At 42.0% G+C, this 22,012-nt stretch overlaps 1 protein-coding gene across 1 annotated transcript; it reads left to right on the forward strand.

The window, feature by feature from the left end:
- Positions 1-26: 26 nt before the first annotated feature.
- alg12 (ALG12 alpha-1,6-mannosyltransferase) lies at positions 27-20,586 on the forward strand. Its single transcript, XM_070897397.1, has 9 exons — positions 27-407; positions 502-634; positions 3,912-4,085; positions 8,221-8,415; positions 8,520-8,623; positions 10,208-10,431; positions 12,252-12,421; positions 15,507-15,582; positions 18,669-20,586. Exons 1-9 carry the CDS (start codon positions 252-254, stop codon positions 18,916-18,918), a joined length of 1,482 nt encoding a protein of 493 aa, XP_070753498.1. The 5' UTR covers positions 27-251; the 3' UTR covers positions 18,919-20,586.
- Positions 20,587-22,012: the final 1,426 nt, after the last annotated feature.

The following is a 22,012-nucleotide window of genomic DNA, read 5'->3' on the forward strand; positions in this document are numbered from 1 at the left end:
GACCTGGATGTTGTTACCCGTCATCGGGGCCCCCCCCCGCCGGCTGTGTGCACGTGGGGCTGGCGCTCGGCATTGGCTTCCCCCTCCCCTCCCGCGTGTAGCGAAGCGGGCCTCTGCGGCAGGCTTTGTTTGTGCAGTAGTTGCTGGATGCAGAGGAGCGGAGGAGGGTTTGCGGGCAGTGGACGGGACTCCCGAGCCTGCATGGCGGCGGTAGCTGCCGCCTCGCTGTGAGTGGTGTGTGCAGGCCCGCCATGGCCGAGAGGAGCCGGGCCGTGCAGAGGGAGCTGCTGCTCCTGGCCCTGCTCGCCTCCCTGCACCTGCTGGCCTGCCCCTTCACCAAAGTGGAGGAGAGCTTCAGCCTGCAAGCGGCGCACGACCTGCTCTACCACCGCCTGCACCTGGACCAGGTACACCCAGCCCCATCGCTTTACATTTCTCCGCCTTATTCTACTGTCTGATTCGTGGTCTGAAGCGCTCTTTTTTTTAATACATATATTGTAGTACGATCATCACGAGTTCCCCGGGGTTGTGCCAAGGACCTTCGTGGGGCCGCTATTTATTTCGCTGCTCTCCGCCCCAGCAGCTTCCATCCTCTTCGCTCTTGACATCTCCAAGTTTTACTCGCAGCTTCTAGGTATGATTAACTCATTCTAAGTTAAATGCAAAACTGAGAAACAGCTTGGGGGGAGGGAATGATCTAAGCATACCCTTCAAAAGACTAATTAGTATTTTTTGTTGTTGCATAAAGCCTGAAAATAAATAATTTAATTAGAGCCTTTTTTCCTATATGCTGTATAAAATATAGTCTCTTTTTTTAGTACAACGGAGAATGTGCATGTCTTTATTGTTACAGGGTGCACTTTTGTAGTGGACAGTATGTGAGACCTGATGAAGTAGGCAGGCTCACTCCAATTTGACTGACACCCCATGGAGTGTACTTCCAGTGCTGTGTGGCTGCTGATTTTATTGATGCCATACCCAGAATCTCTCTGCACCCTCTGCTTCTGCCTCAATGAAAATACTCTCAATATTTGATCCAGTTTATTATTTAAGTGGATGAATCATTATAGTAAACCATCTTGTCAATTTTTTCTATTCTATTTCTAAATAGAAATGATTCCTGATTATTGTTAGTTCAGCTCATAGCATAGCTTGGCTTTCATAGCCTGATCCTGGTTATGGCCCAACAAAAAAATATTGGCACATACATGCAGAGTAGTATATTGTAGTGTGCTGTCTCTGTAAGAATAATTAATGCATATTTTTGAAATGAGCTCTGAGCCCCTGTTGGAACTAGATATTCCATTATTTAGGAATTAACTATACATTAAGATGGGAAAGATAGCTAGCATATTCTAGTATTCCAATGGCCACAATCAATAAAATATCTTGGAATTTATCTTGTATGCCTAGAGTTTAATATTGGATGCTGAATTTGTCTTGTTAGGTTGTCTTGCATTGCCAACCTGAATGGCAGAATATTTCCTTATCAATCAGCTGAATAAAGTTCAACATTGGTTGGAAACCATTTAACTGTTGGCTTATCAGAGAAGAAGAATTTAAGGGCGTACAACATTGTTTTTGTTCCATCACTTATTTTCTTAACTCTCTGCGTGAAAAGACAGCATGGTTATCTGAATGATTATTGCAAGTAATAAAAAAATGTGGTTTTGAAATTACAAGTGTACAGTTTCATTTAATGCAAGGTGACATAGCTCAGCTTTAGAGTTCAAGTTTCAAGGATTATACTTTTGTAGTTGAACAACCAAGCAAACAATAGCATTTATATGCTCTATTTTAAAGTCTATTGAATCAGTAAAAAGGCTTATGGCCTCCTTGTCTGGCAGTGGTTATGCCATTAAGTCACAGTTGAATCTTCTAAGTCAATCTGCTGTTTTTTTTCTTGCAATGGGCTGGTTATGGTATCTAGGTTAATCCTTCTGCGAGTCGTCCTCCAGCATTAGTTATTTATGATCTCTCTTCTCTTTATCTGATTCATGTATTAATACATTTATTTTATATTTTTTATACCATATATTATGGAATTGGCTGATCAGTACTGTAAGATCTCTCTCGCTCTCAAAACGACACTGTGTAATTTTAGACAACTTTCCTTTCAACCTTAGCTTGAGTCTCTGACTCAGTGTTTCATTGTCTGATTTAGCCCTTAATCTGAATGGAGTAAGACACAAAGCTCTCTCTCTTTTCTTTCTCCAACGTATCTTTTCCCAAATGAACTCAACTCAAAATGGGATAAAATAATACTTTTTCATATCAGACATCAAAAGCTACGTTGTTTACCTCCTATCCCCATTTCAAGATTTTGCACTTTTAATTTGTGAAAAAAATATTTCTCTTCAGGCTTTTGGCATGTTTATTGATGGGGTCTGTAGTGATGATGTATCTAGATACCCAACTCTGGTCAAATAATTACATGTTATAAAACTTGTCCCTTAGAGGAAATGTGCCCTTTAAAAGGGACAACCACCCACTAACCTAATAAAAAGGATGCAATTTTTTACATTTTCTCGAAGATCATTGAAAGCAAGAGCTTCTGACTCCTTTCATTGTCATGGCTTGTACTTTCAAATGACAAATGTTCTCGCCTTTTAAGAATTGCATATTAATACAAAATTGAATTTTAACATATCTTGTTAGCTTTGACCCTGGTTTTCTACATGGGGCTATAATTTGCTATCAAAATAACAGTGAGGCTAATGGCGCTCACCATTATTTATACAGAAATGATAGGCGAGTGGCAGATGAGCAGTTAAACTCAAAAAATGGAAAAGTTGCATTACTCTGCCATTAGCTTTATGAAAATGGGATCTTGCTGTCTGGCTCACCATCGAAATGCATTGACTGGCGTGAAATTGATGTATTTGCGCGATAGATACAAGCTAAACTCGCCACTGAAAATATGTCTTGTCCATTCCAGTCTAAGTACCCTTGTAATGATGTGATAAGTGTTAATTACTGCCAAACAACCCCTCTGGCACTGAAAATGAACTATTCCAAGTGTGGAGTCTCATTCCTTCAGGTTTTAATTGTTGGAGATTTTTTTTAATTAAAATTTTTTTTTTTTTACTTATCCTTTCTACGAACATATGAACAATGACGAACAGGTAAAGACCCTCTGGTCCATCAAGCCTGTCCCACACAATTGCTTGTGCATCACAATATATACACTCCACCCCACCCAAAACCATGTAATCGCCTGGGAGAAGCAAAAAACAGATTAAAAACCTGGTTGAATTTGGGGGGGAAAATCTGGGAAATTCCTCTGCGGACTCCGGCGATCAAAACTAGTCCAGGAGATCACTGGCCCTGAATTCCCTGCAGTACCTACCTTCTGGAAGAGGTGATCTCTTCCCCAATCTGTGTTTTCTCTCTCAATCAAATCCCTCTTTATTTCTCTTCTGGTACCTGATTTGAAATTTAATTCAGCCACTCTAATTTACACTTCCTTGCATTGTTAATTTCACAATCCTTTTTGGTTAAGGAGCTACACAGTTGCTTTACCTGTTCACTCAGAGCCCAGAAACTCTCTTTCCTTCGCTGCACATTATCAGCTCGCAATTTCAGCAACTTACCACGCAAAAAATCTTCAAACCTGAATGCGCAAGGACAAGTCCAACTAACGGCATACGGTTCGATACCCTGCCACAGCAGATTATAGCCCATGATCTCCCTCCAATTAACAAGTATAATCTGGGTGCCAGTGAGTACCAGAGTTGTTAGGATTTCTGGCCAATGAGTGCTTCCAGTTGATAAACAGGGGGTTAACTAGATTATGTAATAAGTACTCCTTTTATTTTGATCTTGTTGTGTTCTAAATCTACCAGAGATGTAATAGCTATTAATGAAAGCATATTTAATTGCATTCAGCTTCCTTTGTGGTTTTTTAACAGTTCGAGGATGCCTGGGTCTCTGTGTGATTTATGCACTATGGAAGTTTCAGAAAGAAGTTAGGAAACAGTTTGGTTCAACGGTAGCCTGTTTTTACTGTTGGATCTCAGCAACTCAGTTTCATCTTCTCTTCTACTGCTCAAGAACTCTCCCAAATATATTTGCACTTCCTATTGGTGAGTGCAGCTTCATAATTCTTTATTGTTTATTCTTTTGTGAAGATGGGGTCGATTGTAACCTGGTTTGCCACTACACTAAGCTTGGAAATGTATGAACTATATTCCATATTTATAGTGAGGTTAGTAAAGTCCAGAAAATAGCATGAATTCTGAAATACGAGTGTATATAATTCTATTTGGCAGTCGGCTGAGAGCTTTTATAACACATGTATGTATTAACAATCTCTTTAAATCCAGTGCAACAATGTAGTGATCAAAATACATTTATTTTGCACCATTCATACCTTTGAGTGTTTCTTGACATTTCCTAGAAACAAAGTAAAATAATGGAACATAGAAACATGTTTTCTGTCATCTGGCTCGAATATTATTGAAGCTTTGGCAGAACTGGGTGTCGGCAGTATACTAGAGGCTCAGTTTGGAGCAGGTTCTATCTTTGGTTTACACCTCCCATACAGTATTACCTGCAATTAGATGTTTAATAGACTGAAATCCAGTATATTACTTTAAAAAAAAATGTGCAATTATATAGCGCCTTTCATAAACTTAGTGTGTCCCAATGCACTTCATAGATGATTAAGTACTTTTGAAGTGTAGTAACTGTTGCAGTGTAGGGAAGCATGACAACTAAGTTGCACAGAGCAAGGTCCCACAAACAGTAATGAGATAAATGACCAGATAATCTGTTTTTAGTGATGTTGGTTGAAGGATTAATAATGGCCAAAAAATTAGGAGAACCTCTTTGAATAGGGCCATGGAATCTTTTACGTCCATGAGAGGGCAGACAGGGCCACGGATTAACTTTTTACATCCGAAAGTCGGAGCCTCCTCCCTCATTACTGCACTAAAATGTCAGCCAGATTATGCACTCAAATGCTGGAGTGGGTCATGAACACGGCCTTCTGACTCCAAGACAATGGCCCCAAGTTTCACCATGATTTGCTCCTGATTTTTAGGAGCAACTGGTGTAGAACAGTGTATCTTAGAAATCGGAATTCTCGCCATTTAGTTTGCTCCAGTTCTAGTCAGTTAGAACAGTTTCACTTTGGAACAGAATTTTATTTCAAAAGGAGGCATGTCCGGCCACTTATGCCTGTTTTCAAAGTTTCGTCAGTGAAAACTTACTCCATTCTAAGTTAGTTTGGAGTAAGTGAAGATTTTTGTACGTTCGAAAAAACCTTGTCTACACTTTAGAAAATCAGGCGTAGGGAATGGGGGTGGGGGGGTTTAAAGGGAAGTTTACAAACATTAAACACTTTATTTGTAAAACTGAAGAGCCATCATCAATAATAAATGATAAAAACATCAATAAATCAACCAATAAATCAATCAAAAAAAATTCATAAATAATTTTTTTTTAAATCAATAATTAAAAATTTTCTACTTACCGACTGCAGCACTGGGAGCCCTCCAACAGCGTGCTGGGATGCACCCCCCCCCCCCCCCCCCCACAGTGTGTCTCTCAGTGTCTCTATCTTTCTGTCTGTCTGTGTGTGTCTCATTCTCTGTCTGTTAGTGTTTCTGACAGCGAGGGGAGGGGGAGGACGGAGGTAGAAGGAGAGAGAGGGGGGAGCAGAAGGAGGGAAGGTAGAGGGGGGGTGGAAGGATATGGGAGGGGGGGTGGAAGGATATGGGAGGGGGGGTGGAAGGATATGGGAGGGGGGGTGGAAGGAGATGGGAGGGGGGGTGGAAGGATATGGGAGGGGGGGGTGGAAGGAGATGGGAGGGGGGGGTGGAAGGAGATGGGAGGGGGGGGTGGAAGGAGATGGGAGGGGGGGGTGGAAGGAGATGGGAGGGGGGGGTGGAAGGAGATGGGAGGGGGGGGGTGGAAGGAGATGGGAGGGGGGAAGGGGAGGAGGGGGGAGGGGGGGGAAGGGGAAGGGGAGGGGGGGGGGAGGGGGAAGGAGATGGGAGGGGGGGGAGGGGGAAGGAGATGGGAGGAGGGAAGGAGATGGGAGGGGGGAAGGAGATGGGGGGGGGGAGGGGGAAGGAGATGGGAGGGGGGGAGGGGGAAGGAGATGGGAGGGGGGGAGGGGGAAGGAGATGGGGGGGGGGGGGGGGAGGGGGAAGGAGATGGGGGAGGGGGAAGGAGATGGGAGGGGGGGAAGGAGGGGGAAGGAGATGGGAGGAGGGGGAAGGAGATGGGAGGGGGGGGAAGGAGGGGAAGGAGATGGGAGGGGGGGGAAGGAGGGGGAAGGAGATGGGAGGGGGGGGGGGAGGGGGAAGGAGATGGGAGGGGGAAGGAGATGGGAGGGGGGGGAGGGGGAAGGAGATGGGAGGGGGGGGGAGGGGGAAGGAGATGGGAGGGGGGGGAGGGGGAAGGAGATGGGAGGGGGGGGAGGGGGAAGGAGATGGGAGGGGGGGGAGGGGGAAGGAGATGGGAGGGGGGGGAGGGGGAAGGAGATGGGAGGGGGGGAGGGGGAAGGAGATGGGAGGGGGGGGAGGGGGAAGGAGATGGGAGGGGGGGAGGGGGAAGGAGATGGGAGGGGGGGGAGGGGGGGAAGGAGATGGGAGAGGGGGGGGAAGGAGATGGGGGGGGAAGGGGGAGGGGGGGAAAGGGGGAAGGAGATGGGGAGATGGGAGGGGGGGGGAAGGAGGAGATAAGAGAGGGGAGGGGGGGGGGAAGGAGGAGATAAGAGAGGGGAGGGGGGGGGGAAGGAGGAGATAAGAGAGGGGAGGGGGGGGAAGGAGGAGATAAGAGGAGGGGAGGGGGGGGGAAGGAGGAGATAAGAGGAGGGGAGGGGGGGGGAAGGAGGAGATAAGAGGAGGGGAGGGGGGGGGAAGGAGGAGATAAGAGGAGGGAGGGGGGGGAAGGAGGAGATAAGAGGAGGGAGGGGGGGGAAGGAGGAGATAAGAGGAGGGAGGGGGGGGAAGGAGGAGATAAGAGGAGGGAGGGGGGGAAGGAGGGAGATAAGAGGAGGGAGGGGGGGGAAGGAGGAGATAAGAGGAGGGAGGGGGGGGAAGGAGGAGATAAGAGGAGGGAGGGGGGGGAAGGAGGAGATAAGAGGAGGGAGGGGGGGAAGGAGGAGATAAGAGGAGGGAGGGGGGGGAAGGAGGAGATAAGAGGAGGGGGGGGAGAAGGAGATAAGAGGAGGGGGGGGAAAGGAGATAAGAGGAGGGGGGGAAGGAGATAAGAGGAGGGGGATGGGTGGGGGGAAGGAGGTAAGAGGAGGGGGATGGGTGGGGGGGGAGGAGGAAAGGAGATATGGGGGGAGATTTACAGGTAGGTGGCGTTGGGTCGGGAGGAGCGCGGGTCGGTGCCGGGGGGGGGTGGTGGGAGGGAGGTCGGTTTGGTTCGGGTCGGAGAGAGGGAGGTCGGGGGGAGGGAGGGAGGGAGGTCGGGGGGAGGTCGGGAGGGAGGGAGGTCAGGTCGGGTCCAGTCCAGGGGCGGGTGGGGGAAGCGGCAGTCGGGTCGGTGTTGGGGTCGGGTCCGGTCCAGGGGCGGCGGGGGGGGGGACGGGGACGGGGGAGCGGGAGTCGGGTCGGTGTCGGGTCCGGTCTGGTCCGGAGGCGGGGGGCGGGAAGCAGGAGTCGGGTCGGGAGGAAGCAGGAGCTGGCCGTGGGAGGAGCCTTATTCACGCAGCCCCAGTGAGGCCATTCAGCCAGGGCTAGGGGCTGCGTGCTTCGGCTCCTCCCACACAGTTTTGGGCACCTGGAGCTACTGCACATGCGTGCCCACTGTAGCGCGCATGTGCAGAGGTCCCGGCACTGTTTTCAGCGCAGGGACCTGGCTCCGCCCCCTGCAGCTCGTGCTGCACTGCGCCGAGCTGCAAACGACCTGCAGGGAGCTGGAGAATCTGGAAGGTTTTTTTAGGCGCACTTTGTGGAGCGAAAAACGGGCGTCCAGGTCGGGACTGTGCCGTTCTAGGCGCGGCTCGAAACTTGGGCCCAATGCTACAAAAACGAGCCAAGGTTGACACCTGAAGTTAGTGACTGAGAATATACAGTACCTGTAACAATGTAACTCTGCTGGACTAAATTAAAATTTGAAATTGTTCCAAAGGAGTAAATGTTGATATGTAAATCTTTTACTTACAGCGAAGGTTTAAAATAAACTTGAAACATTTTTATAGGCACATAGTCTGTAAGGGGTATATTCATTTGAAAACAATATATTTCATCTATGTTGCAGTTATCTTGGCGTTTACTGCCTGGATGCAGCAGAACCATGGCACCTTTATCTGGCTTTCTGCTTTATCTATCATTGTGTTCCGATCCGAGCTTTGCATATTCCTGGGCCTCATGCTGCTGCTGTCAGTAGTGAATCATCGTATTTCTATTTTCAAAAGTCTGTGCCATGCAGTACCAGCTGGTTTGGTGTGGTTGGGTAAGTAACGTACTGTTTGTTCTTCAACAGCGACTTGAATTTAAAGACTTGTCCGCACAACCAAATAAACACATCTAGTAACTTTCCAGTATGTTTCCTTTCAGGTCTAACCGTGTGTGTGGATTCTATATTTTGGGGACGTCTCCTATGGCCTGAGGGAGAAGTACTTTGGTACAACACCGTCTTGAATAAGAGCTCCAAATGGGGATTATCCTTTACACAGCCTTCAGATCACTATAGTAGAACTCAAAAGCAAATGTTTTTAAAAACTGAAAATGTTTATTTTAAATGTGATTTGACTTCACCGGGAAGATATAGTTTAAAAAAAAAAACAGTCTCACTACATATTAGGTTAAATATGAGATATATGCTGACTGTTATTTCCATGCAATCAATGATTATCACTGTTAACTTTCAACATCACAACAGTTTACCTATCAATGTGAGTGTCGTCACACATTGACAGGTAGAGCAAAAGCTGTTGGCATCACGATAACAGCAGTTACCAGCAAAATAAAAACATCAGCATGAATTAGTGATTTCAAGACTTAATCTTATCTTGGAGTTCAACTGAAGGTTATAAAGCTAGTGCAATACCACCTCAACCACACAATCAGATTATTGCCTTTATAATGCCTCCCAGACATTCATTATCTCCAAATTGTCAGGCTCTTGATCCTCAAAATCATATGGGAAGCATCAGTAATTATAAAGCTATGTGGGAGGAGTCACTTTCTACCACTTTACACCAGCATTTCGCTAAAATTAATGAAGACGGGAATTTCACCCCCATTGTAACTAGATGTTTACAAAGTTTGTCACTTATAAGCCATTAAGGGTACATTTTCCAATTGCATTCATCTGACATGGGATCTCCGCTTGGAGCATATTTTAGGAAATCGGGTATGTGCATTCCATGATTTTCCATCCATTAAATTTAGTAGACAGAATCGTCAGCTACAAGTGCATGATTCCTGATGTGCACATCTGGCAGGTGAGGCTCTGCTGGGAAAGTGTAATCAAAATGTTACCCCTAAAAATGGTGGTTTCACTGCATTGTGGTAACTGTGGGGTTCTGATTCTTTCAGAGAGGTGTGATTATTCAAAAAAGCGTCCTGCTTCTCAGTACCAAATTGCTTCGAGATACAGATTGCTTTGGCACTAAAAAAAAAAGTTTCATTTTAGAGCTGATGTAAGTGGAACTAGTTGGTACCATGAGTTAAAGCCACTGTCCTTTCACCTCTTAAAGTGTGGGTTCAAATCCAGTGCAGACCAGTGATACAAAAGTCTTTGTCTTCTGGCTGTAAGCGTCTGTGAAATCATTCTAATTGCTCATGAGAATGAATCCACAGCATAAAACTATTAGCATAATTTGCTACTCACTGGCAATCTGACTCCAAGGAGCCATAAGTACACCTGGTCTAGGAAATGTCACACTGCCTACTATCTCTTGTGGGGAGGGGGGAAGCATTTGTGGAACAGAGACAAGGGAGCTTTTCTCTGCATTCAATCCGTACTGTGCCTGACCTGGGAGTATTGAAGTTGTCATTGGAAGGAAATTTGAAACGGTGACTTACAAGCTTAAGGATCAATTCAGTTCTATGGGCTTGACAATCCCTCTGTACCCTTGGCTAATTTCAATTGATTCCCATTAGATAGGCTACAAATTGACACACTATTAGCTGCAGTGCTGCTTGCTGGTTCCTTAAATGTAGATTTTTTTTTTTTTGAGTTCAATGTCTTAAGTAACAGCACAATGTTTTTGTGTTTCCTTGACTGAGATTCTATTTAGACATCACCCTTTTTCTGGTATTTTTACTCTGTGCTGCCTCGTGCTCTTGGTTGCAGTATACTTTTTCTGCCTCTTGGGGCTCGGGACCAGAGGAGCTGGAGGCTACTCTTCCCAACGCTTGGTTTCATATTTTTATATTCATTCCTACCTCACAAGGAGTTGCGCTTCATAATTTACACTTTTCCTGTCTTGAATGTCGTTGCAGCAATCGGGTGCTCCCAACTGTAAGTATTCAATGGCATTGTCCTTAAAAAGTTGAGTGCTGATTGTATTTTTTGTAAAGCGAATGTTGTATAGGTGATTAGACATTTATTATGCAATAAAATTAGTTGTGCATTACTAGTACCTTTTTATTAGAATTGTTAAGCCAAAGTTGGCATATATTGTAAAGATCAGTATGTAGCTGTGCAACACTGAATAAGTATGTGTTCATTTGTTATTATTTCTCTAATAATAATTCCCCTCCAAATAGATTTTCCTAACCAAAGGAGCAGACACGTGTCCATTTAATTCAATTTGGAAAAGACTGCGAGATGGCCAAAGAAAAAAAAAAATACAAGGACCTAATTTAGGAATACACAATTATTGTATTTATACTCTTGATTGTTGCATTATTTATATTCTACTGCAGCACTCGTTTCAGAATGACAAAAAGTGTTTATATTCCAAATTTTCTGAGCTCCCGTCTTTATAAAAAAACCTGATGCCGTCGAAGTAAAAATTTGCCTGCATGTTGCTTGCGGTGAACTGGAACCATACCCAGTATTATATTGTTGTGTAAGAGCGCATGGAATTGGAGGTAACATTGTGACATGGGTAATTGGATGGTACAAGATAGAGAGTTGGGATAAAGCTTTCATTCTTTAGTTGGATGTGACCATTGTTGTTCCCCAGGATCTAAACTGGGGCCTCAGCTTTTCACTATGTACTAATGGCTTGGATGAAGCAATCGAAAGTTGGATATCTAGGTTTACCGATGACACTAAGTTAGGAGACACAGTAAGGTGCATGGATGGGGGCAGGAAGTTATAAAGGGACACAGGCCGACTAAGTGAGTGGACAAATCTATGGCACATAGAGTTCAATGTGGGGAAGTGAAAGGTTAGATCTGAGAAAAACAAAACATGGCGAGGGATTTGGAGCTCTGGAGGAGTAAAGGGATTTAGGTGCCCAGGTACACACATCAGTAATACCTAGTGCACAGGTACAAAAGTAATCAAAAAGGCTAATGGAATGCTGACCTTTTGTTCAAGGGGGGTGGACAGTGCAAGAGTGATGCTTCAGCTGTGCAGAGCCTTGGTTAGACCCCATTTGGAGCACTGCATTGAGTTTTGGGCACCAGACCGCAGGAAAGATATACTGGCCATGGATGAGGTATAGTGCAAATTCACTTGAATGATCAGGTCTTAGAGGGTTAAATTATGAGGACAGCTTGCACAAACTTGGCATTTATTCCCTTGAGTTTAGAAATTTGAAGGCTGGTTTACTTGTGTTTTTTAAAATGATAGAGATTCGATAGGGTAGATACAGATTTAAAAACTATTTCCTTTGGTGGGAATGCAGAACAAGAGGGCATAATCTTAAAATTAGAGTCAGGCAATTGAGGAGTGAAATCGGAAGTACTTTTGCACACAAAGAATAGTGGAAATCTGGAACTCACTCCTCCCCAAAAGGCTGTGGATTCTGGTTTAATTGAAATTTTCAAGAATGAGATCGATAAAATGTTGTTAGGTAAGGGAATCAAGAGCATGGGGCAAAGGCAGGTCAGAGGATTTGTGGTACAGGTCAGCCTTGACCTAATTGAATGTTAGAACAGGCTGAATAGCCTACACCTGTCCAATGATCCATGTAATTTTTTGGTATGCTGGCCCTTTAACTGGCTGCGCAGCCCATTCAGTTTTCTGCACATCCATTGTAAAGCCGGTGAGCGGCCTGCACAGGACTTCCAGACTTAGTGGGAACATTGCTCCTGTCTCTGTATTCCCAAGTGTAACGACCAGTAAAAGCCCATCACTAATTACTTTCTATTTCTTTTATTGCACAGAATGATAAATTACCGCAAATCCTTTCTGTATAAATTAGGATCCGTTGCTGTGATTTCACATCTAGTGGCAAATGCCTGCTACACTGGGATGCTACTCTTTATATCCCACTACAACTACCCCGGTGGAGTTGCCATGCAAAAGCTGCATGAGATTGTGCCTCCAACAACAGGTCTGTAACCCTGCTTTGATAACAAACCACCTAGCAAAATCCATTGTACACCGATTGTAGGATGTGTAAGATGACTGGGAATGATCTCCACAACTGCTTACTCATGTTTAGATCTTCAGTACGTGCCCAGGTGACCATGGTATAGGAATGTTTTCCATGTTTACTGCGTTTCCCACGATCACCGGGCACCGCAGGATATTGAATTTTACAATTGTGTAAAGATAAATCCAGGGATAATGACTTTTAATTTGGATAGGTTATCCGTTTACTATTGGTGTTGTCTTCGTTCTAAGGGGTGTCTGACGTTGGCAGCCTTTGCAAAATAAGAAATAGGCAAACCAAGATCGTAGGTTTGATTGCAGTGAGATTGATATTACAACATTTAAAAAGGAAATGCTGCATTTACATGAATTGTGCTCTTTACATGCCCGTCTAAATGTTCTGCTAATTGTAAGTAACTCATCAGAGATTTTGCAAGTATCATTGGTCATATTCTTGCTTCTGAATCAGATGGTTGTGAGTTCAAGCCCAATTAAGGACTTGAGCACATAATCTGGTCTGACACTTCAGTGTAGCATTGAGGTAGTATTGCATTGTTCAAATAGCCATCTTTAGGATGAAATACTAAACCAAGGCCTTGCTTGCCTGTTCAAATGTATGTTTTAAAAAAACATTCTCCCAGTGTCCTGGACATGCTCCTCTTTCACCTCACCATACAAATCAGATTATCATTCATTTGCTGTTTGTAGGACCTTGCAGTACACAAATTTTGCTTCTGCATTTACCTAACAACAATAATCTATTGGTTTTAAAGTACTTTGATTATGTCCTGAGGATGTGAAAGCTCTTTCCTTTCTTTAAAATCCATCTGATTTTACAGCATTTCAAAATTGCCATATTTATATTAGCCAATTTAATAAAGTGATCTGATAATGTTGATGGCATGATCATGTCAGTCTTTATACACCTGAGCTTTGGATGTCAAAACTGATTTATAGCCAATCAAAGGTGAAATTGTATGATTCATGTCTTACCTTCAAAACAGATAGTAGGGCCTGGAGGAAGAACTTACCACATGGGTAGTAAAACAATTAAACACTCAAAAAACGAATTGACAGAAAGATTATAATAGTGCACATGAGCTAGCAATAAAATTAAAAGTTAAAACAAAAGTAATAGGGAGGAAGAATAATGGGAAAAAGAAAACAGGAATTACATTTTTATTCAAAGTATTTTTGTTTTGTGTTAATATTACAATAATATGATTACATTACTGTAGTACCAGAGTTTGTTTTAGTGGCATAGTGCATGAAAAATATAAAATTGGCCAGCACAGGGAGCTTTTAATTCCTTGGAACTGCTGGCAATTTAAGGGTTACCATGTATTGTCAAAATTGTCACTGACAAACATTTGATATTACCTATTCATAAACCAACCATTTGCATGCTTGCTGTCACGAAGAATTAGAGCATGGTAGAATAGGCAAAATAAGCGCAGCGTGACATTTACATGCATACTTGCACTTCCCATTGTTTTAAGTTGGAGGACGAGCAACAATATGAGCTGTCGCCTCAATTACATCAACCAAGAGATTGAAGAGCACCCAGCCCACAAGTACAATGAAGGCATAATCAAACTGCAATAAATTGCTGTTACTGGAAAGCTCATCTGCTGAGATGGAGTTTTCAGGAATTTGGCTGAATGATAACTGGACGTCTGCTGTAAAATATCTCCATTATTGTCTTGGCCAATCCACTTCTAATTTTGCTCAACAGAGTGAAACACCGAACAGAATCTGCAAAATTTAAAGGCAGTGATTTTCTGGACTGAGCCATTATATCACTAGGCATCTGTCACAACATCACATAGTTGCATGAATTAATTTTAGCTTTAGTTCTATTTTCTGTATGTTTTTAGCTATGAAATAATTTGTTTTGGTTATTATACTGCAGTTTTTAAAAAAAAAACACTGCATTATTTATACTTTTTCATGTTTTCCTGATTATTGGGGATCTTTAGTGGATGCTACTCCTTTGTTGGCATGATTTGCACACTAGCTAGTACTCGAGCTGATTTCTCTTCGTCATTCAAAGTTTTCTAAGTGAGGGGGCAGGCAAGTGATCTGTTGGCAGTGTTATGTCAGTGCCATTCTGAGGCTGGCTATTATGAAGTGCACAAGAGCAGCTCGGTGTGATTTGCCTTTATGTCTATTTATTTTACATTCCCACTCTCGATTGGCTGAGCAGTCAGAGAAAGAGGGAAATCAGATACTTCCTGTGGCAAGTTATTTAAAATACAATGAGTTGCAAGTTTAAACTGTCAAGGTCCAAGGGAAACAGCTTTACTTTGTCATATTTCTACAACATTTGAATACATGTAGGAAGGCTCTTTTTTGATCTACACCAAGTATAGCCACCATGTCATGGTTGTTAGCATTATCAGTCACAGATTATTGAAGTTTCATAATTCATAGTACGCTAACAACATAGCTCAGCCTTTTACATGCAGTTATACCAATGGGCTCCAGGCTTTTGTCATTTTGGAAAAGCACCGGCATACTTTCCTCATACAATGCTTCATTGTTGGTTGTTCACCACATCCACACTGCTCATTGTTGTAGTTCTCACCACTGTCATCATCACATCAGCCAGGGCACACCATTGTTTCCTTAGTAAATCTCACCCAGTCAGCAAATCTGCATCTGGAGCCTAAGTGACGCAGTCTGCCTGCTATGCCTCATATTTCACTATGTACAATGTTCAACTCCCAGTTTTTACTGCTTCGTATTGGCCAAATAATCATTCTACCTATCCTTCGTCAATAATCTCTTCACATTTCCTTAATATTCCCTTAGTCTTAAATTATTTTGTCTCGTCACCTGTTTTTTATGACCAACCCTTGGTGACTTATATTATCTTTAAAATACAGTGTGTTCTATTTCCTATACATTCTGATTTCACTAAATGGTCGTATATTGAAAGCAGCATGTTGCTTCATGACAGTTCTGAAACTATTTTCAAGTGAACATTTCATGATGGAGAGGATTTTTCCTAGTATCACTGTCGCTTCCATCTTTCCCTGCAGCTGTTTCACTGCACATTGATGTGGCTTCTGCACAGACCGGTGTTTCCCGATTTCTTCAACTCAATCGAGGTTGGCGGTAAGTTATTTCCAAATGGATATTGAATATTCTCTTTTGATATTAATTGGAATTTTTTATGAAACAAATACATTTTATTGCTTGGAATGATGACCCCCCCCCCCCCCATCCCTTTGTTCGCCAGTGCCCCTCCATTTAATTTCTTTTGTATTCAATTTTGTCTGTTTTTCTTGATCTTTAAAGATACAGCTCAGAGCAATTATCGAACAAATGTTTAATGTTATTACCCATATCAATAAATATTTGCTGCGTATGATGTTGCAAATCAAAATTTGATACTTTCCTTTTCAGTAGAAAATTAAAGATTCAAATCCTGGATGGCAGTGAAGATACAATTGGCATCAGTGTCTCTAATTTTCAGGGGTGGGGGAGAGGAGAAAACATAGGAACATAGAAATGGAAGTAGTCCATTCAGCCTCTCAAGCCTGTTCTGCCATTCAGTTTTGATTATGGCTGATCTGCATCTTCACTTCATTTACCCACCTTGGTTCTGTGCCCCATAATACTCTTGCCTAACAAAAATCTATAAATCTCAGTTCTGAAATTTTTAGTTGACATAGCCTCAACAGCTTTTTAGGAGAGAGTTCCAAATTTCCACTACCCTTTGTGTGAAGTGCTTTCTGATGTTGCCCCTGAACAGCCTAGCTCTAATTATGTTAAGTCCCTGTGTTCTGGACTCTCCCATCTGAGAGTTCCCATTCATAGCCACCAGGTAATCAGGAAGGCGAATGGAATGTTGGCCTTCATTGCGAGAGGGATGGAGTACAAAAGCAGGGAGGTGTTGCTGCAACTGTATAAGGTATTGGTAAGGCCGCACCTGGAGTACTGCATGCAGTTTTGGTCACCTTACTTAAGGAAGGATATACTTGCTTTGGAAGGTGTACAGAGACGATTCACTAGGCTGATTCGAGAAAAGAGGAGGTTACCTTATGATGATAGATTGAGTAGACTGGGTCTTTACTCCTTGGAGTTCAGAAGGATGAGGGGTGATCTTATAGAAACATTTAAAATCATGAAAGGGATAGACAAGATAGAGGCAGAGAGGTTGTTTCCACTGGTAGGGGAGTCTAGAACTAGGGGGCACAGCCTCAAAATACGGAGGAGCCAATTTAAAACTGAGTTGAGAAAGAATTTCTTCTCCCAGAGGGTTGTGAATCTGTGGAATTCTCTGCCCAAGGAAGCAGTTGAGGCTAGCTCATTGAATGTTTTCAAGTCAAAGATAGATAGATTTTTAACCAATAAGGGAATTGAGGGTTACGGGGAGAGGGCGGGTAAGTGGAGCTGAGTCCATGACCAGATCAGCCATGATCTTGTTGAATGGCGGAGCAGGCTCGAGGGGCTAGATGGCTTACTCCTGTTCCTAATTCTTATGTTCTTAAGTGATGCCTGTTTGTGTAAATGTACACACATCGAATGAAGGAAGGCTAGGGATGCTTCCACAGTTCAGTAGCTTGGCATCTACATGCACACATGAAGAACATACACCTAGTCAAAACACCAATTGTGAAACCATACAGCAGCATGAATCATCTCCTATGGGAGAGGGAAAAAGTGAAGTAACATTGGTAAACTCGACCCAGATACAAAACATAATCAAAATGGCTAATAGAATCTGACCTTTACCTCAAGGCGGATGCAGGAGTGATGCTTCCATTGTACAGAGTCTAGGTCAGACTCCATCTGGAGTACTGCATTCTGTTTTGGGCACCTCAGGAAAGATATACTGGCCTTGGATGGGGTACCGTGCAGATTCACCAGAATAATACAGGGCCTGAAAGGATTAAATTATGAGGGCAGGTTGTATAAACTTGGCTTTTATGAGTTTAGAAGATTGAAGGGTGAACTAATCATTTCAAATACCTTAGTGTTTGAAATGATAAAGGAATTCGATAGATAGAGGTAGATAGAGGAATGATTTGCACTACTGGGGGAATCCAGAACAAAACTGCATAATCTTAAAATGAGACCTAGGCCATTTAGGAGTAAAATCAAAAAGCACTCTCACACAAAGGGTAGTGGAAATCTGAAACACATTCTCCAGCAGACTGTGGTTGCTGAGTCAGTTGAAATTTTCCAGACTGAGATCGATAAATTTTTGATAGGTAAAGGTTATTGAGGGAAATGGGGCATAGGGTATAAAAGCAAATAGCTAAATCTGTACAAATAATTGTTTAGGTTGCAGTTAGAATATTGTCCATTTTTGGGCACTTATTTTACAAAGGATGTCAAGGAGAGAGTACAAAAGTGATTCATTAAAATAATTTAAAGGCATTAGTGATGAGGAGAGACAAAAGAAACTTAAACTTTTTCATTAGAAAAGAAAAAGTTATGAGGAGATCTGATAGAGTTGATAAAAATTATGAGGGGTTTGGTAAGGTAAACAATTTTCACTGGTTAGCAAGTCAGTAACTAGAGGGCATAAATTTATCATAAGAATTAAGTTCGATGATTGATTTTTCTTTTCATAATAGGGTGTCCAATCAGAAAAAGTGGTGAAGCAGAATCTATAACAGCTTTTTAATTATATATTTTTTAAAAAGGTGTATATAATGGGACTGTGAGTCGTAACAAATGCAAAGGGCCAAGTGGCCTCCCCGCTATAAGATTCTACGGACCAATTTTCACTTTGTGTGGGCAGTAAACTGGTGGTTGTGGATTGACTGCCTGTCATACACTTCACCCAATTTTTGAAGTTAGTGGAAAGGAAAATTGGGCGGGGCATATAATGGATGGCCGATCCTTAACCGCCAGGTTACTGCCCGCACAAAGTGAAAATTACCCGTATGATTCTGAATCGGAATGGTACAGTACTCAATCTCTTCAAATAGAGGGATCTCTGAATAATTAATAGAACAGAATCTATGATTTACATGAATATTCAAGAATTCCAAGACTACCAACCTATAAATAGGAGATGTCTTTGCTGGAAAGAAAAGAAATGGTTCAGAACTTGACACCTTTAAAATCTTTAAATTTGATGCTATGTTAGAAGGAAATTCAAGTAACTGGCTTAAATGTATTTACTAGTGTTTCAGTATGAAAAGATTGTGTCATTTTGATACTTTTTTTCCCGTTGTAATATATAGGTATGACAAGAAGGAAGATCTTAAACCGGGAGATGTTGACAGTATTGCACATACACACTACCTTATGGAAATGAACCCAGTTTATATATCCCGGTACAGAAACACTCATAAAATAATGTTTAATATTTCTGGCTTTAGTGGAATTGGATTTAACATATCTCGACTACCTCCATTTTATATTAAAATTGAAACAAAGTTAGTGGCATTAGAAAAAATATACACACATCACAGGAATATGGGAAAAGGATAAAAAAAAATCCAGCCCATTCCACCATTCCATTCCATTCAATATTTAAGACGCGCAGACAACATTCTGCAAGTCCCTGTTTATTTAAAAATCTATTTGCTTTTCCAGTGCTTGAACAAAATCTTAATTCACTGTGCTAAATGAGAGCTGATGAAATAAGGTAACTACATATGTGAGGATGTTGCTCCTTTAATCATGTCAAGCTAAAAAACATGCAGTAGTCTAATTTGCTCATTTACTCCTAGTTCTATTCAGAGCATTTCTACATCCACCCAGTTTCCTCCCTGATTTTAAAACCTGCATCATGTCCTCCTCCATTTTACGATACAGCATGGGATAATAATTCTGCTTCTGCGTTTGCCAGCCCATAATTTTATATCCGTTGAAGTGAATGGGCAGAAAATGACATGCTGTTGAGTGCAGAAATGGAATTTTAATCCCTGTATGTCTTTCAGAAGTGCAGCATTTATTGCGCAACAGGACTTCATGATAATTATGCATTGCTGTGGTACGAATTGTATTGCACATAAGACAGCTTGATTTATACAGCTGTCTAATCTCTCTTCTGTCTCCATCGCAACAGTAAATTACACTCCTGGTCTATTGAAACACTTAAAAACAACTTTGTGTAGTTGTCTAGTAACAGGAACTTTTAAAGATGTTTTTGAATAAAAGGACTAAATATATTGATCCTCTAAGTTACTGGTAAAAGTGGTAATATCTTGGACTGAAGCTAGGCGCTAATGTAGCATAGTCCTGGATTGCAAAAACAGGCCTCGACCTCTGAAAATTCATTCCTATTTGAGCTTGTATATTTTGTATTCATTGCTTTGTCCTGTTTGAATTTTGAAAGTCTGAAGATTTGGAAAGGGCTTGTTGCTTTATTGGTGGATAAATTCTAAATCAAAATACTGTTGTCAGTAGCTTGAGATGTATGCAAAATTAATGGAAACACTATTTAAACTTCATATGTAACCCTTGAGATGCTATTGTATGCACCTCAGACGTGCAGCAATAAAGTAAAGTTATTCCATATGGTATAAAATGACAACTTGACATGTTGGAATGTCCAGTTGTTCATACTTCTGACCTCTAGGCTTGATCATTTATGGCTCTATTCATTACCACTCTGCTGTGTAATGCAGCTAATTTTATATTATTCTCAAATACTACTAGGGAAATTCAATACTGTACATTTATCTAAATCTGAGACAGTAGCCTTCTGTCACATGAACTAAAAGCAAGTCCATTTTGACAATCTGCATCTGTAATAAGTTTTTTCATAGAAAGAGCCACTTGAAAGGAAATCACTGCTATAAGCACTGTACATAATCTCTCAGAAAATCACTGGAGAAAAGTTATGAGCATCCAAGTTTTAAAAGGGCATTTCTGTTTGATTAGAATTTTTTATTGTTGTGAAGCAGACTTGGTCCATTTCCAAGAAAGCTAAATCTCCTGGCGAGAGCAGGTTAAGTTATCTACTGTTCATCTAATATGGCAGCCACAAAGTAATATTTTCACAATGATAAATTTATAGTAGTAATGCGCAAATTGATTGCAGTGCTTGTATTTTTTTTTAAACTGAACTTTCTGCATAACTGAATATAATACCAGTATTTATATGTGAATCTTTTCTAGTGCAAACAAGCTATTAAAGTTGACAGATTTGTACGGTTGTAGCATTGTCTCTTCACTTCTAACCAATTGGAATCCACACCTCATTACTTCTAGAACTTCCTGCAAAGCTATCCTCTCCAATTTTAGGAATGCTTGGAAGCAGCTCAATATCACGGGTCCAAGGAACTTCAATCTTTTAACGTTCTAAGATTAGTTAGTGTTAGGGGTAACAATTGGTCCTCATTGTACCTGTTTTCTGGGTGGTAAACCGGGACAAAAAGGATCAATTTCAGGGCACAATGTCCCACACTCATATTGGTAAAGGTGAGTTTGCAGGCATCTTGAGCAGTTGCCTAAAACAGGCTCCAGTCACTGTTAGATATGTAAAGGCGGGGCCTAGCACCTGTTTCAGCACCCTTGTAGTATTTGGTTTAAATTACGCAGAGTATTAAGTGGATGCTGCGCCACCAGCAACTGCCATCTTGCTGAAATGCACAAATGCAGGTGAGACATACATTGGCAGCTCAAGCAGAAATGTTAACGAGGGCCAAATTCCAACAGGCTTCGGGCTTCTCGGTTAGGCACTGGTTTTGGAACCCAAGAACAGGTCATACCATTTTCCACCTCTCGGTCTTAATAGATGCATATTAGTGTATTAAGCTGAAAGGCACATTAGTGTCATGAGAACCCATTTGATCTTTGCATTTTTAAATGCAATGTTGGAATTGTGCTGAGATGAACATTGAGGTTGTGCTGTTGAAAACCAAACCTAGTTTTAAACATTCTACTTGAGTATGGATAATTTCCTGGCAGCTTATATACCATGATTATAAGATAGGAAATTAAGTTATACAGGTGAACAGATATTCCTTGATATGATATGAAAATGTAAAAGTCCCAGAGATCAACTTAGAGAAAATTGCTCAAAGTATGAGTGCTGCTGTTGTCTGCAGGCCAGAATTTGCTGGAGTGGGGAATCTCGCGGTGTGCCGAGTTGTGTGTTTTTGTCTCCCTTTAGCTCAAATATTTTGAGTTGCAAATTGCTGGAAGTGCAAGTTGATAATGGGGTATGTGGGACCTTGGCGAACAACAGGACCAACAGCCTATCTCAATGAAATTTATGGATAGAGAAACAGGAATGGAGAAGGAAACGGGATGAATTAGAGGCAAATTGTATACAGGAAGAGAAAAAGGGAAAAGTGAAACAATGGAAATAAGAAAAACATTTTTAGACCTGCTGGAACAATTTACTCCCTGTAGGAAAGAGACTCCACATTTTCAGTAGTTCCCTTTCTGAGCTGCCTGAGTGGCATTGTAGGAACATAAATCTGGTCATTAAAAATGGTCCTTGCATCATTAAATGTTTTCTAACTGGCGAGTTTAATTTGTATTTACACCACAAATACAGCAATCTCTTGAACCTCATCAGGAGATTGATGACGAGATCTTGTTTTTGTGAGGCTAACTGCAGAGCGGTTCA

This window comes from Pristiophorus japonicus, chromosome 13 (assembly GCF_044704955.1).
Source record: "Pristiophorus japonicus isolate sPriJap1 chromosome 13, sPriJap1.hap1, whole genome shotgun sequence".
Lineage (NCBI taxonomy): Eukaryota > Metazoa > Chordata > Chondrichthyes > Pristiophoridae > Pristiophorus > Pristiophorus japonicus.